The sequence below is a fragment of the Spermophilus citellus genome, assembly GCF_964194105.1.
Source record: "Spermophilus citellus genome assembly, chromosome: 11".
Classification (NCBI taxonomy): Eukaryota; Metazoa; Chordata; class Mammalia; order Rodentia; family Sciuridae; genus Spermophilus; species Spermophilus citellus.
In genome coordinates, this window is record NC_138192.1 from 121,808,225 (window position 1) to 121,825,435 (window position 17,211).

Below are 17,211 nucleotides of genomic sequence, written 5' to 3' on the forward strand. Positions count from 1 at the left end.
AATTGCCTATGATTTATTGGGATGTACCTTTCTTATATTCAAAGTAAAGATAAATCAGTTATAAGGCTCCAATTATTTTTAGCAGAATTAATGATAATGTTCAATAAAATTAAGCTTTGAGTCAGTCTGAAGTTTCTGTAAGAATAAATCTTCTACATCTATAGTAATTTAGTTTTATACATGGATTTGTTCTATTATTTAATTCATGATAGTACTTTTATTGCTTTTTATTAGCATGACATTTAAGACTATAGAAACAATTTACCTGTGTAGTATTTGTAATTTATGTAGTAGATTAATTACATTCTTTTCCCCCTTGTAATAGTAGCTTAAAAGCATAAATGCTTAGGGTTAAGCAACTGAAATATTGCCCCTAGTTTTTATATTGATACACCTTATTCAATCTCTGTTTGTCTTGTTTCCTTTAGGAAACTCTGGATTAAAATAAGATATTCCTATTAGAGAACTGATAGTGTTAAATGTTCATGTGATACATATAGGATAAAAATGGTGAATTAACTCTTAAATTATTCTGTTAGGTGGATACTTTAATACTGATAAACCACACCCCAGGGGCGAAATTCTTATTGGTGGCCAAAATGTGACAATGGGTTACTACAAAAATGAAGCAAAAACAAAAGCTGATTTCTTTGAAGATGAAAATGGGCAGAGGTGGCTCTGTACTGGAGATATTGGAGAGTTTGACCCTGATGGTTGTTTGAAGATTATTGGTGAGCCATTAGATATTTTTTTGAAAGTGAATGTTTCTCAAATGGGCTTACGCCAGAGGGCTGTGTTTAGAGAAGCTGCCGTCAGTGCAGGGGTATATCTTTGTGTAATGTTGGTGTGGTCTGCTATGCCATCTCTGGAGTATAAAAACATTTTTATAGGAACTGAGGATTTATGAGGTTTTACTTTGAGGTCCCAAAAGCTGCAGCATTGGTGTTTTTAGTTACTCTTAGGTGGCTTTACCATTCTGTCCTGCTTCTGTAGGGAATGCTCATTTTTGTGACTTACTTGACATCTGTAGATTATTGGGCAGGGGTTCCTGTCTGAACCTAGTCTTACCTTGCCCAGTTAAATGAAGGAAATCCTGACAGCTCCAGTGCTAGGCCCATATGGTGTGAAAAATACCTTCCTCGGCTTTTTGTGTTCATGACTATGCTGGTCATGCTAACTAGAAGCCCTGAAGGAGTTGAGACTCTCCCTTTAACCAGCTCTCCATACCTGTTTCGTAGCCCAGAGTTAGCTTATGAGATGTGCTTCAGAAGTACACTCCTCCTTTCACTGTCCTTCTTGCTATGTTCATAGGTCAGGCTGTTCTGCCACTCTGTTCCTCTCTGTTGCTTTGCTTGTGTCTCCACCATTCTTTATGCCTCTCACTGATACTCTATGGTTACTAACCATAGACCTTGCCAGATCACTTTCTTGCTTAAAATCGTTCAGTGGCTGCTCCAAGGGTGCCTCTGCCAAATGACCATTGTTCACCTCTTACCTCTTTCTTTTCCTGTCTTCTCCCCTATCCTGCAGTAATACAAGCTGACCAGGTTCTGGCCTTTGCCAGTGCTGTTCCACTTGACTACTTCTCACTCTTCCCTTCAGGCTCAGCTCAGACTCCACTTATAGAAATAACCCTGAATCTACAGGTTGGAGAGACTTGACACTTAGCACTACCTATTGTGTTGGCATACTATGTTTCTGTGTTATGCCTTTCTTCAGACAGAATGAGAGCTTACTGATGGCATTTCATTTCTTTTTCCTGGTATTGATGAATACCAGGAACATAACCATTCAGCAGAATACACCTGAAGTCCTCATGATAGGGTTCCTTAAATAGAAGTTAATATTTTTCTTTAAAAGAATATTTAATTCTATAAAAGTTGGAGCCTAATTTTATTATGTTTTTAATTTTAGTATAGCTGGTAATGTTTAATTTAGCAAAGTTTTAAATAATTTGATAGCATATTATTCAGGGAGTGTCATGTATTAATATTCTCATTGTTTTTCCCTCCCTTTTGCACAGATCGTAAAAAGGATCTTGTAAAACTGCAGGCAGGAGAATATGTTTCTCTTGGGAAAGTGGAGGCAGCTTTGAAGAATCTCCCACTGATAGATAACATTTGTGCATATGCAAACAGGTAAGAAAGTAGACTTTGTACTATTTATACTGAAAACACTGGGTGTGCCGTAAGCATTTTCAACCTGTATGGGCTCCTTTGTAAAATTATTCTAAAAACTCTTTCCCCTCCTCTGTGATTTCTGGGAACAGTTTCCTCCTTACAGCTATAGCTGATCCTATGTAGTAGAGCATAAAATAAAATAAAACCTTTCTTATGGGTGCTTAGATATTGCTAATTATCTATCTCTTTGCCTAGGGAAGTTTCACAGAACGAGCCTGAGGAAAGAGGAGTAAAGAAATGTCAGCAAGTGGTCTTCTGGCTAGTACTTAGTGCCCTGCTTTCAGCTCGAGCTTGCTTAGGCCCTGGCTTGTCAGTGGAGCCAGGAATGACCCACCTACAGCTGTGCAATCATGGTCCAGATGATAGCAGAGAGCTGGAAAGGGGATTTAAAAATTAAAATCTCAGATCTACATTCTTGGGAAATGTGTTAGAATTTCAGATTAGAACTCTTGATTGCATTTTTCATAACAGTATTGCACAGTATATTATTCTCCGGTGATATAATGATCAGATATTTTGTGGGTATAACTGTTGACATAATTGGAAAAAGAAAATCGGGTATCAGAAAAACCAATTTAGAAATGGACTTTGGGGTTATAGCCCAAGTTAAGGATGAATTTCAGGTTGAATACCCCTTATTTGAAATGCTTGGGACAGGAAGTGTTTCTGTTTTCACAGTGTTTGCAAAGGATATTTGCAAAGACTTGACTGATTGAGCAAGCTGTACTTTGATTTATAGAAGCTTCTGCCATTTAATTAGCCATTTAGTATTTTCTTTAGTGAAACTACAGATCTGGATTTTACTTATAAATATCACAAAATTTTACCTTTAATTATCACAACTGTTCTCCTCTTCTTGATACTGTTACTATTCTTCCAGTTACTATTTTATAAAGTCTTCAAAAAAATCTCTGCCTCTGAGCATACTCAGAGTTCAGAGTTCCTCTGAATACAGATGTTCATACTAAGAGAAAATGAATATAATGATGTTATTTTGATTTGCCACCAAATTTTTTTAGATACAGTTCCTAATATATGTCAGATTTTATATTTGTTTTACTGTTTCTATGAAATACTGATTTTTTTAAAGATAAATTGTTTATTTGCAATTTTCTTTTCAAAAAGGTATATCCAGCACTATTCACATTAGTTATGTATATTTGAAATTTATCATGCAATGTCAGATTGAGCTTTTTTATAGTAAACTTTCCCCTAGAATATATTATAAATCAGACAGTAAAACTGGCTCTTTCATGAAAAAAGTATGCCATACCAAATATGGCACATGCATTTTTTTGTTTTGTTTTGATACTAGGGATTGAACCCAGGGGTGCTTTCCTACCGTGCTACTCTCCTACCCCTTTTTATTTTTTACCTTGAGACAATTTTACTAAGTAGCTGAGACTGGCCTCCAACTTGTGGTCCTCTTGCCCCAGCCTCCTGAGTTGCTTAGGGTTACAGATGTACTGGCACATGCATTTTAATTAAAAAAAAAAAAAAAGATTTAGTTATAAAATATCAAGGTATCAGTAACTTCACTTAACTCATGATACCATCTTGTTTCTTGGTTATTGTCCTTTATGTATTTCAGCTACCATTCTTATGTCATTGGATTTGTTGTGCCAAATCAAAAGGAACTAACAGAACTAGCTCGAAAGAAAGGACTTAAAGGGACTTGGGAAGAGCTGTGTAACAGTAGTGAAATGGAAAATGAGGTCCTGAAAGTGCTTTCAGAAGCTGCTATTTCAGGTGAGTGTTTTGTTAAACTAACTCTTAAGAACTGCTCTTATCGGTTTAATCTGTCATGTTATAGGAGTTTGGGTACATCATTTCCTGCTCAGAAACTATTTCTACTATTACTAGATAGAAGAATATATACTTACCAGTTTCCATTTCAGCTCTCCTACAGTACACACAAATCATCCACTCCTACCAAACTGATGTACATGTCTCTTTAATATTGTGATCATTGTAGCCTTTGTTCTCTCGGATGGTCCTTTCTCCACTTAGCTGTTCTTCAAGGCTCTGCTGAGCTTCATAAGCATGCTAGCTCACAGTGAAAGGTCTAAAACTCCTTTTGGAATTGTATACATTGTTAATGTATTGGCAGTTTACTGTATTGATATGTCCTATACTGTCTCTCTCTCTCTCTCTCTTTTTTTTTTTTTTTTGGTCCAAGACTAAATTGTTGATTTGGTAAAAGCAGCAGTATCTTTTGAGTTAAGCATTAAGTGCAACACAAACATGCATTTTTAGTTTACTTGAATATGTTATGTAAGATCATGAGAAATGTAAATTTGCATTGAGACAAAAGGAGTAGTTATTCTGGCCCTTTATTTCAAGAGTGTATCAAGATTGAAAGTAATTTTTAGGTAGCGGAAAACTTTGAACCAATGCTAAATTGATTTAATTAATTAATGGATGTTCATTAAAAACCTATATTATCTCCCAATAAAGTGAAATATCCAAACATTAACAACTAAACATAATATACTTTTTTGCTTATTTTTATATAATAATGTTTTTGAAATATAATTAGTCTGCCGTACAGCGCACCCATTTAATATGTGTAATAAGATATTTTTTAGTTTATTCATCAAGTTGTAGAACCACTACCACAATCAATTTCATAACATTGTTATTACCCCACAGAGACCCCCATACCCGTTAGCAGTCATTCTCCATTAAAGTATGTATCAATGATACTTAATTCCCTTTTATTGATATAAATATATAACATTACATAAATGTTATATGTCATATATAATACAAATATAACAAATATTTATAAGTGGGTATATGCCGCATTTTGTTTAATACATTCATCAATTGATGGACATTTCTTTTGTTTCCACTGTGGGCTGATGTGAGAAATGCTGCTATGAACATGTAGGTTCAAGCTTTTGTATGAACATGTGTCTGTTTCTCTTGGATAGATTCCTATGAGTGGAATTGATTTGACATATGTTAACTTTATATTTAAACTGTTTTGAATAACAGAAGAGTCAAAACTATTTTCTAAAATATTTTTTCCAGTATTTCCACTATGTTGCTACTATTTTACATTCCCAAATGGGCTTATCAGGGTTATAATTTTTCTACATTCTCATCAACACTTGCTATCATTTGTTCTTTTAATGCTAGCTATCCTAAGTGTTATCTTCTTATGGTTTGGCATTTCTCTGATGGCTAATGTCAAGTATCTTTTAATGTAATTATTGATGTATATCTTCTTTGGAAGGTGTTTATTCAGATCTTGTCTCCCTTTTTTAATGGTACTATTTGTCTTTTTAGTACTGATTTGGTATGGATCTTTTACATATTCTAAATGCAAGTTGATGATCAGTCTCATTTCTGCTCCTAAGGCCCATCAAACTGATTGAATCAGGCCCAGTAAGATTGTTTATACTATAAGAAATATCCTCACACCAACCCCTAGATTAGTGTTTAATTGAATAACCAGGCACTTTAGTGTAGGCTGTTGAAACATAAAAATGAACATCACAAAGCATTCAGAGGAATCTACTTAAATCACAGTTTCCAAATAAAGGCAATAACAAAGTTTAGACTTTTTTCTAATAGGATACAATTATTCTGCTTACAACCAAAAACACTAATCCTTTCCCAGAGGAGAATGCAAATTACTGGGATGATTTTTAGTCATGTCCTTTGGTAGCCTGTAACTTATGTGCTGTGACTTTATTCAAGCATGTTATAGATAAGGGAGTAAAAATATTCATAACTGAGGAAGAAATAGCTGTTGAGAGTCCTCATTTCTCCAGCCTGCCCTGCAGTCTTGCCATGTGTGATTTTTTTTTTTTTTTTAAAGCACTGGTTCAGGTGGTGTCAGTATCTGCTGAAGAAGATAATTTTAAGTTGGTTCCTAGAGGAGAATGCTGACTGGTTTGAAATTAAAAAAAATAATAATAATAATCCAGCAATTACTTTATAGTCTCCCCATATCTCAGTAGTATCAGACTCTGTCCATTCCGTCTTAATGATATGTGCCTTCCTGATTTTGCTCATGTGTTTTTATTTCCTCTTGGAAACATCTCCTGAAATACTTTTAATCTTTGAAGAGTCAAAACTTGTGTTCTGTCTCCATGTTTACTTTTACAACTAGAGTTAATAGATGTTTTTTACTTGTAAGGCATCTTGTGCCCTTAATTTAGCTCATTTATTTTTTTCAAATTTGTAGTGAAAATCATAATATTGAATTTCCATTTTAACCCTTTTTTTAATTTTTTTTTTATTTGTTCTAATTACTTATACATGACAGTAGACTGCATTTTGACACATTGTACACAAATGGAGCCCATCTTCTCCTTCCTCTGGCTGAACATGGTGTAGATCACCCCAGTAGTGTAATTATACATGTATATAGGATGTTAATGTCTGTCTCATTCCACTGCCCTTCTTATCCCCACACCTCCTGCTGCCCTCCCTACAATCCAAAGTTCCTTCATTCTCCCCCACCCAACCACTCCACATTATGGATTAGCATCTGCTTATCAGAGAAAATGTTGGCCTTTGGTTTTTTGGGCCATCTTAACCAGTTTTTAAGTGTAGAATTCTGTAATGCTAAATATATTTATATTATTGTGCAACAGATCTCTAGAACTTTCTTGCAGAACTGGTACGTTGTACACACTAAGCATTGATTCTCCTTTTATCCTTCCCCTGCCCTTGGCAACCACCTTCCTATTTTCTGTTTTTATAATTTTGGCTACTTGACTTTTATGAATGGAATCGTTGACTATTTGTTCTTTGGCTTCTGGCTTATTTTGCTTGGCAGGATGTCTTCAAGATTTATCCATGTAATGGCATGGAGCAGGATTTCCCTCCTTTGTAAGGCTTATCATGTTCCATTGTGTGTATATACTACATTTTTCCTTATCCATTCATTCATCTCTCAGTGGGTATTTGGGTTACTTCCACGTCTTGGCTTATTGTGAATAATAGAGTGATGAAAATGGGTATTCAAATATCTCCTTGAATTTTTTTGGAACTATATCTAGAAATGGGATTGTTGATCATATGGTAGCTTTATTTTAATTTTTTTGAAGCATCTGATCATGACTACTAATTTACATTCCTGACAATGTGTATAAGATTTCCCTTTCTTCGCATCCTCACTAATACTTGCTATTCTAATAGGGAGGACAGGGTATTGTGATTTTGAATTGCATTTTAGTTTTTAGGTTCTTATTCTTTTTTTTTTTTTTTTTTTTTTGTAGTTCTTTGAGTTGTAAAGTCTGGTGGTTGATTTGAGATTCTTTTTTAAATTTCCATATAGTTATATATTTTTCCAACTGCTGTTGATTTCTAATTTCATTTCATTGTGGTTGGACAAGATGTTTTATATAATTTCAGTCATCTTAAATCTGTTAAGACTTGTTTTGTGGCCTAACCTGTGGTTGTCTTAAAGAGTGTTTCATGTATAATTGAGAAGAATATACATTCTTACATCTTCCTTTGAGAACTGACCTTTTTATCATTATATAATGCCCTTTGGCTCTTATGTTATCTTAGTGTTATCTCCTGTGTTATCTTAGTCTGTTTTATCTGATGTAAGTATGGCCTTCCCTCTGCTTTTCAGGTCCTATTTCCATCATGTATCTTTCTATATCCTTTCATTTTACAGCCCAGGTTTGTGTTTGCAGTTAAAGTAAGTTTCTTATTGACAGCTTTTGAGTGTGTGTGTGTGTGTGTATGTGTGTGTGTGAGAGAGAGAGAGAGAGAGAGAGAGAGATCGATCCATTTGGTGATTTCATGTCTTCAATTGGACATTTAATCTATTTAGATTAAGGGTAATTACTGATCTGAACAGACTTAACTGTTGCTATTTTGTTATCTGTGTTCTGTATGTCTTATAACATTTACCTTTTCTGTCTTCTTCTGTTGTTTTCTTTTCCAGTGCAGTTACTTAAAATGTCTTGAACTATGTTGATATTAACTTATCTCCGATATCATAAAACTCTACTTTATATTCCTGCTTCTCCCTTGATGTTGTTACTTAAATGCTACTCATTTTTTTATTTTATTATTATTATTATTATTATTTTTTGGCGCTAGGGATTTAACCTAGGAGAGCTTTACCACTGAACTAAATCCTCAGCCCTTTTTTAAAATTTTGAGAGTGTCTCGCTAAGTTGCTGAGGCTGCCCCCTAACTTGGGATCCTCCTGTCTCAGCCTCCTGAATTGCCAGGGTATGCACCATGGGGTTCATATCACCTCTTTTTTAAAATTGTGTTTGTGTATTTGCTAGTTAGCTTTTTGTCGCTGTGAGAAAAACAACTTTAAAGGGAAAGATTTATTTTGGCTTATAGTTTTAGTCCATTGTTAGCCAGCTCCTTTTCCTTTGGGTTTGTGATGAAGCAGAACATCATGCAGAAGGGTGTGGTGAAGGAAATTTGCTCATCTCATGCCAACTGGGAAACGCAGAGGGAAGGGAGACAAGGGTTTGGAGACAGGATGGAGTTCCCCAAGACAGATACTCAAGCACCCACTCCCTTGGGCTCGGGTCCCACCTCCTGCATTCTCCACAACAAAGATTCATGGGCTGGATGGTTGGGCATTTTGGTGGGTACCCCACTGGGGAAGTTATACTATTTGTTAAGAACTTTAATTATACAGCTTTAATGCCTTTTTTTTTTTCCCTTCGTCATCTCAGCGAGTCTGGAAAAATTTGAAATTCCAGTAAAAATTCGTTTGAGCCCTGAACCATGGACCCCTGAAACGGGTTTGGTGACAGATGCCTTCAAGTTGAAACGCAAAGAGCTTAAAACACATTACCAGGCGGACATTGAACGAATGTATGGAAGAAAGTAATTATTCCCTTTTGGCGTCAGTTTGCTACAGTGAGCTCAGATCAAATAGGAAAATACTTGAAATGCCTGTCTCAAGTTGTGAGGCAAACTCCATTCCTCATATTAAGCCTAAACTGTTCTTTCTCATGACATCACCATTTTTTAACTGACAAGATTAGTAAAATGTTAAGACAGCAAACTTGTGTCTGTCTCTTCTTTCTTTCTCCCTCCTCCAGTTTACCACCTACAATTGTACTTGTCAGTAGGAGAATTTTTCTGAATCAGATTGGGGAAGAAGTGATTTTAAAAACCTCAAGTTTTTAAACATGATTTATATGTTCTGTATAATGTTCAGTTTGTAACTTTTTAAAGTTTGGATGTATAGAAGGATAAATAGGAAATAATAAGAATTGGTTATTGGGGGGCTTTTTTACTTATTGTATTTAAAAATACAAGGGTATCATTGTGAAATTATGTAAATTTCAAATGCTATGAATCAAATCATTGTTGAACAAAAGATTTGTTGCTGTGTAATTATTGTCTTGTATGCATTTGAGAGAAATAAATATACCCATACTTATGTTTTAAGAAATTGAGAACTTGTGAATATATGCCTGACAGTGTCTTCTTTAAATATTTATTTTTTATTAGGAATAAATGTAGTTCGGTTGGTGTTGCATGACACAGATAGCGGAGAAGGGATGGGGACAGAACAGCCAGTGCCGCACCAGTTGGTGATTGGTCCCAGTAGGTCACTTTCAAGATGTTTGCTGTTTTCTGTTTAGCTGTTGAAATTAGGAAAATATCCAAAATTAAATCGGAGCAATTCTGAAAGATAGGGTAGAATTTTAAGAACAAAGTATAAAAAGTTATTCTTTATTTAATCATATGTACATTTACTTGTCTGTATGAACACATCAGTTGTGGAAATTATTCTACCCCAAACTCTTCCACTTTTAATACTTAATTTTAAAATTAGAAGTTTTAGAGTAGTTTGCAGTGGTGTGTGGGTGTGTGTGTGTGAGAGAGAGAGATGGGGGGGAGGAGAGAGGGAGAGAAAGAGATATTCAGGGGTGGTAGCTTACATTAAAAAGCACCTTTTCTTTCTATACTAGAAAATGAAGTAATTTAGAATGCGGCTTCTAGTAGCATTCTCACGAAGAGAAATTTTAGATACAAGAGAATTTAGCTTTATAATGAGGAGATTTAATATTTGATTTGTAGATTTTCATGTCAGTGTAGAAGCCGTGATTAAAACATTGCTTATATGGTATGCAGTAAGTCTTTCATATGTATTGCTTGTCTTATTAATTCTAGATATAAATAATATTGCATCATTTAAGATATGCTTAAATTAGGATTTAAAAAGTCATAGGCACTGCATTTTTCATGTCAGACTAGCTATTTTCTTGATTCTGTTACTTTAGGCAATAAAAGGCAATAAAGGAAAGAAAGAAAAAAATATGAACATAAATCTGTTCATCCAGTAGTGGGAATGTTGAAAGCAGCTAAGACCTGGTGGTTTTGGGTTACATAAAAAACAATGTATCTGGAGACATTGCAATACAGTGTTTTGTTTTCAACTTTTCTCGTATTGTTGTGTTATTGTATTGTGTTTTGGATGCTTTTTTCTTGTCATAGTTTAAATTTTAATAATGTTTAGGAAAATGCCAAAAAAGTAAAAATATGAAAAAAATACATGGAACTTCTCTGTATCAGGATGCTGTGATCTAAACATTAGTCCAGGGTAAATAGAAGCATTTGTTCCTGATGCTTTGTCTTTAGAATAATGATTGTTCAAATGATTAAAAGGTTGTATTTACTTAGAATGAAAGCTTTAATGCTTTAAAGGAACGATATTCATTGACATGAAATAATACCAGTTGAATAGGTAGCTTATCACAGATTCAGAATAAAATTTATTTCTTTTCAGAAACATCTAATGAGGCTGTTTTAATCCATATCAAGTTCCATTTGTTTTCTCATGATTAACGTTTATAATTCAGTCTTAAAAATGTCAGATAGCAGGGTCAGATGTCACAGGAGAACAGGAAATGAAGTAGAATCCCCTTTCAAACAAATTGTTCTCTAACCCAAACCATCTTTAGTGACTTGAAAAATCCAATTCTTTCAATACTCCCTTTCACGGAGAAAAGGTTGACCAAAGAGAAAAAACAAAAACCACATCCATTCAACAATTATGAGAAAGACTGGTATGACCAGTTGATGTTTGAGGAGGAGAACTTTAAGGAACTTCAAATAAACTGCTAAATTTATATGCATATATAAAAATACAGTATGAATCCTAGAAGAATGTTGCTTCAGAACTATTGTTTTCTGGAAATAAACTATATGAAGAATCTGTAGACGTTTCTGTCCAAGTAGGTTTAGCAGTTTATAGCACACTAGACTGGTGGCCACCTCCCCACCCCATGCCCCCGTTGGCATTTTTTTTTAACAAATTAGAAAGGTTTTTTGTTGGAAGTGATATCTACTTTTTAAATACTACCTTGTTTTTAAGTCGTGGAGTTGATATCCATGATGTTCTCTATTCTTGTGAATTTTCAGCCATGTTTTAAAATGAATGCTACTAACATATTCAAGGTTTTACAGGTTTTTAAACAATTAGTCCCTATGATACAACTTTAAAACTTTTTTGGAAGAAATCTGATGTGTGGGTTCCTTTTGTAAGTCAATTTATGTACACCTGTGATGTTTTAAAGGGGGATCCACTTTTAAACAGTGTACATACTGGACCACACTGAAATGTAATGCATCCTTTCTATACTTGTTATTCACTCTGAGTTCATTTCCAATGTATTTTTAGTTACTGGTGTTTTCTGCCTAAGAAAGTGCATCGTAAAGAAGCTCCATAGCTATATTGGTATGGACTATTTATTTGTAACTTGACATGAAATTTGAAGAATAAAGATGTATAAAAAAATTAGAAAGTTTCTGATATTAAAGCTTCAGTATTTAAAAAATGTTGAAGAAAAAGAAAAGCTCTTCCTTTAAAAGTCAAACTTGAGTTGATCTTCCTGATAAATACTTGCTGAAAAAGAAGTTTGGGGAATTTTCTTTCCTGGCCTACCCACCCATCTGAGGGGACATTTTTATTTCTAAGAAGTTCTGTTCTTTGTTTCTAGGATTCTTGTGCCTTGCCCTACCCCTTCTAACTGGCCATCCTTCCCTTTTGGTGTTGGGTTCATGCTGTCAGCAGGTAAAAGTCAGTGCGGGTGAAAATAGAGATTGGAAGTAAACTTAGTGTTAAAACTTGTGGGGTAGAGAAGTGTGCTAGCAATAAAATGCCCACCTTTTGTGACATCACTTAACTCCTGTGAATGGGGAGGAAAAATTTTATGCCATGATCTCAGAAACTAACCCCTCCCTGCCAGTCAGGGGAAACAGCCTGTGTAACTTGATGGTAACATACTTTTTATATAAAAGTATGCCTGTTTGTGTAGTCCTGCAGCAAACCCAGTTAAAGTAATTTTTTGTAAGCATCTGGAAGTTTCAATGTGTGTTTTGTATGTTTTGTTTTTTGTATTAACAATTGTGTCAATTTTCTGTTCACTCACTTGGCTCTATTTTAAAACACTGGTTGCTTAATACTCTGTGATCAAATATACACATCAAATATGAGGTAGATCTGTTTTCTGGATCTAGATTCAGTTAACTTTCCATCGAGGTGACACAATTAGAAGGGGGAAAATTTATTTTGGCTTGTGATTTCAGAGGCCTCGGCCCACCTCACTTGGCTCTATGCTCAAGTGAGGCGAGGCAGCGCATCGTGAGGGAGCTTGTGGAGTGAAGTTGCTCACCTCGACTGGCCCCGGGGCCCAAGTTCCAGTGTCCCCGCAAGGGCATGTCACCAGTGACCTAATCTCCTTCCACCAGCCCCATCTGCTAAATTAAGTTCCGCCACCACTATCAGCTGGGGCCAGTCCTTAAACACATGAGCCTAAAGAACAGGCTATGGACCAACAGATAGCTTGATTTAAATAATAAAATGCATAGTCTGAGAAGGAAAAGAACAAGCTCTGGTTCCCTGCTGGTCAGTCCACATGCTACGGGGTAGGCTAAAAACGCCTGCCCATTTCAGACTCCCTCTGAAAACCCAGTGCCATAAGGTGGTGCCTGACCCATAGTAGGCGTTCAGAACTGTTGAGTGATTTAAAATGTCAACCAAATTATAGTGACAGTGCATGTATGTGCCTCTAATGTCATGCCTTTTTCTAGTTCAGACTTTTATTCAAAACATTTTTCAGCAAACCCTTCCCCACTGATGTCCTTAATTAGTGACAATCCTTTGAATAAGGATTGTGGATGAATCCAGAAGCGACTCCTCGCATTTGGTGATTCCTTTTTATATTAGCCCTCTGCTCTTTGTGAAGAAAGGAAAGGTTCTGTGTGGCATTTTGTTAACCAATGTTAGGAGATCTCAGCTTGAAGACTTTCCTGCATAAATTTCACAGAAATAGGGGTTCTTTACAGTATGAGAGTTGTGATGGTGGAAGGTTTTCCGTGGTTCGTGCACCCGCAGTTTTCCTCTGTGAAGAGTGCCCTCTAGTGCTGAGAGGGAGGAGCTGCAGGTTTCCCACACTGTCAGCCTTCACAGGCTTCCACCCTGTGAGATCTTGATGTGCAGTCAAGGGCGAGCTTCTCCACAGAGCTCTGCCCCGCCCCACTGCAGCCTTTTAAAACTAGTGTTCTCAGTTGATGAAAAAGGCAGGGTCAGTCTTTAGGAAGATGATTTATCCATACTTTATACTTATGGTACTGGCTACCTGTATGATTTTTCACTTGATTAAGGCAGTGTTTCTTTTTTGTTTCAGGATCCCTTTGTTCTGAAAGAAAGGATTGATGAAATTATTGTGGATCCCAGAAAACTTTTGTGCATGTGGCCTATATCTGGGGATATTTTTAAGTTTCATATTTTTTTCTAAAGAATTTGTACTTCACCATGATACATGGAGAATTTTCAATCATTCACTTTGATTTTCCTTAGTGATGGCCATAGTCTGTGTGTGTGTGTGTGTGTGTGTGTGTGTGCGCGCTGCGCGCACGCTCTTGTGTACATATAAATAAGAGAAACAAAGACAGGAGTTCGGGGGCGTGGCTGTACCTGTGGATACCTTGCCTTCCACCTTCACTTGGGGAAAAACTTCATACCTGTTAGAACACAAAAGAGAAAGATTCGTTTGGTGATAGATGCAAAACCCCACATTCTTAAAATTGAAATGGAAAGCCGGCCCCTATGTTTTCTGAATAGTTGATTCCCCGCTTTTAAACTTTCCAAGAATAAGTCCAGAGTTCCAGGGCTCTTCTGAGCCACACCTCTTCACCATCCCATGGCCACAACCTGGGCCCTGTCATCCCCAGAAGTACCCAATGTCTGCCACCTGAGAACAGGTGAATATTGAAGGCTGAAGGTCTGAATGAGATCAAAAAAGGCCTGGGGGACAGGGTTCAGGCTGGGAAAAGAGGGCGGAGGTGGGAAGTTTCTCACGAATAAAACACCCCAGCAAGTGCCTAAGAGATGGTCCTCGGGGTCCCTCAGCCTCCCAAACCACCCACCATGGGCTGCCCTCTTCTTCTGAGCACTGAGTGCCTCCCAGGCTTCCCGGGCTCAGGCCCTCACTCTGCTCTGCTTTGTTTGCCTGCGTCATATCCTGTTTTTCAGCTGTGGTGTGACCCCATCACCACCCACTATCTTCTCCTGCTTTGAGTGATTTTAATCATTTAAGTTTTAACTGACAGGTAATTGTACTCATTTTTGGGATACAGTGTGATATTCAATGCAAGTATGTTTTTAAACCTGATTAGGGAAGAGGTACCCGAGACTCCTTCCCCCTTCTCCTCCCTCCTTCCTTTCTTCCTCTGTCCCTTCTCTTCCCATCCTTAACTATAAGCCATAACTTCATGTGCCTTCTGAGTCATTTGAAGGAGTGTTTAGTTCTTGGCTTTCTTAGGAATACAGTAATAGTGAGTAAAGGAAAGCTGGAATGCCTGAGGCCTCTGTCAATCAAAAGGGCTTAGGAGGAATTCCTCAAGGCGGGCAGCCTCCTGCTCCTGTGTCCTGCCTCCCTCCCCCACATTACAGGAAGACTGTGGCCCTGCTGCGTGGGGATAACTGATGCTGCTGTCTGTGACTGTGGCCACCCGACTGCTGACATATCCTAGCTCTGCCGCTTCCCGGAGCTTTCTGTGAACAGAGTGCTGGGGATGTGCTGCAGCAGGCAGCGCTGTGTGCACAGGTAGAGAGGATGAAGGACGCAGCTCGCCACCATAAGATACCCATGAGCACTAGACCCCTATGTGCCCTTCATGTTGGAATGGACAATTAGGTCTGATCACGGGCAGGTGTAAAAAGAATTTTTCTTCTTCTTTTTAACAGGTGCATTATAATTATACTTACTAGTGGGATTGATTGTTACATATTTGTACACACACACACACACACACACAGTGAATTTGGTCAACTTCATTTCCCAGGACCTCCCTTTTTGTCGCTCCTCCTAGTCCCCTTCCTCTATTCTAGGTCTCTCTTCTGTTCTCATAAGATCCCCTACTCCCTTCGCCCCGCTTTTTTCTCTCTCGCTTCCACACATATAGCTCTCGTCTTTCTGAATCCAGATCATTTTGCTTAACATAATGCTCTCAAGTTCAAAAATTTTTTATTGCAATACTGATAATGAGACTTGCTTTCTGAATTTTATGATTAGGCGTATGATTAATCCTTCTTGCCCTGCTCTCCTCCCCCCACCCCAGGCTCAGCCCTACGCCCCCTGCTGTCCTCCCTGGTGAACTCCACACCCCAAGTCTCAAGGTGGCAACCAGCAGTAGCCACACCTTCTGCCTCAGCACCATCTTCTCTGAGTGCCAAGCCGTTGTCTGTTAAATCTGCACGTGGATGTTCTCCAAAGCACTTCTGAGCTAAATTTGTCAGATCTAGTCCATGAAAGCAGGCGGTCCTCTTGCCCTCGGTTCCAATGTTGTGCATGCAGACGCTTGTCCATCCTGGCCAAGAGCTGGGAGCCGCCCGGTAGCCAAGGGGCACTAACTGCTGGGAGTGGAGGACTGGGACTCTTTTCCCTCTGCCTCCACCTTCAGCGCCACCCCTGGAGTCCAGACTGTCTTCATCGACTATCGTCTCAAAACCAGCCTCCTTGTTGGCCTTCCTGCATGCATTTTTATATCCCTCAATTTTTTTTCCCCACACTGCTCCCAGGCTGATCTTTCCAAAATGCAAATTTAATTATGCCTTTAAAAAATGATTTCATTGAAATATAATCACCCATTCAAAGCATAAAATTCATGCCTTTTAGTGTATTCAGAGTTGTGTAAACATCACCACAATCTAATTTTAAGAAAGTTTCCATCATCCCCCAAGAACCCTTGTACCCATTAGCCCCCACTTCCCATTTCCCCCTCTGCAGCCCTAGGCAACCACTAATCTGCTTTCTCTATGGATGTGCCTATTCTGAACATTTCATACAAACATAACCATATAATATGTGGTCTTTTGTGACTGGCCTCTTTGACTCCGTGGGTTTTCAAAGTGCGTGGATGTTGCAACATTACTGGCTGAATAGTATTGCCTCGTAGGGTATACCACATTTTGCTTATGTATCAATCACTTGATGGGCACTTTTTTCTTATGAATGCTGCTGCTGACATGCACATTCACGTACAAGTGTCTGTAGGTGCGTTTTCATTTCTCCCGGGTGTCACAGACCTAAGAATGGGATCACTTGATCATAAGGTAAATCACACCTCTTTCGTAAGCTTTTCAATGGCATTCCATGCTCTTAGGATAAATTTGGTTCCTCTTTTCCTGGTGACCATGTTCCCTCATGGTCTGACCCCGCCTGCCTTGCCAGTCTCCTCTCTGTGTTCCAGGATTTGGGCCACTGTGGCCTTGGGCTGGTCCCTGACTTCCCACGCCTGCCTTCTTCCCTGGGTTGACTCTCTCCTTCGGGGTGTAGTGATGTCACTTCCTCCGAGAAGCCTTCTCTAAGTTCCCTGATGACATCAACTTCCCCTTTCACACCACCATTGTACCATGTAGCCCTCTGTAGTACTTACTGCAGTTACAATTTACATCTTGTTTGTAATTTTTTTAATTAATTTTTTTAATTTAATTTTTTTTATTGGTTGTTCACAACATTACAAAGCTCTTGACATATTGTTTGTAACTTTTAACCCACTGCCTTTCTGT

At 37.7% G+C, this 17,211-nt stretch overlaps 1 protein-coding gene across 2 annotated transcripts in view; it reads left to right on the top strand.

The window, feature by feature from the left end:
* ACSL3 (acyl-CoA synthetase long chain family member 3) overlaps positions 1–11,562 on the top strand; it is a 69,981-nt gene extending 58,419 nt beyond the window's left edge. For both annotated transcript variants that reach the window (XM_081261600.1, XM_081261601.1), the window contains 4 exons: positions 540–731; positions 2,024–2,138; positions 3,772–3,929; positions 8,855–11,562. In XM_081261600.1, coding sequence (XP_081117726.1) covers positions 540–731; positions 2,024–2,138; positions 3,772–3,929; positions 8,855–9,012 — 623 coding nt within the window. In that variant the 3' untranslated portion in view covers positions 9,013–11,562. The remainder of the gene's footprint in view (positions 1–539; positions 732–2,023; positions 2,139–3,771; positions 3,930–8,854) is intronic.
* Positions 11,563–17,211: the final 5,649 nt, after the last annotated feature.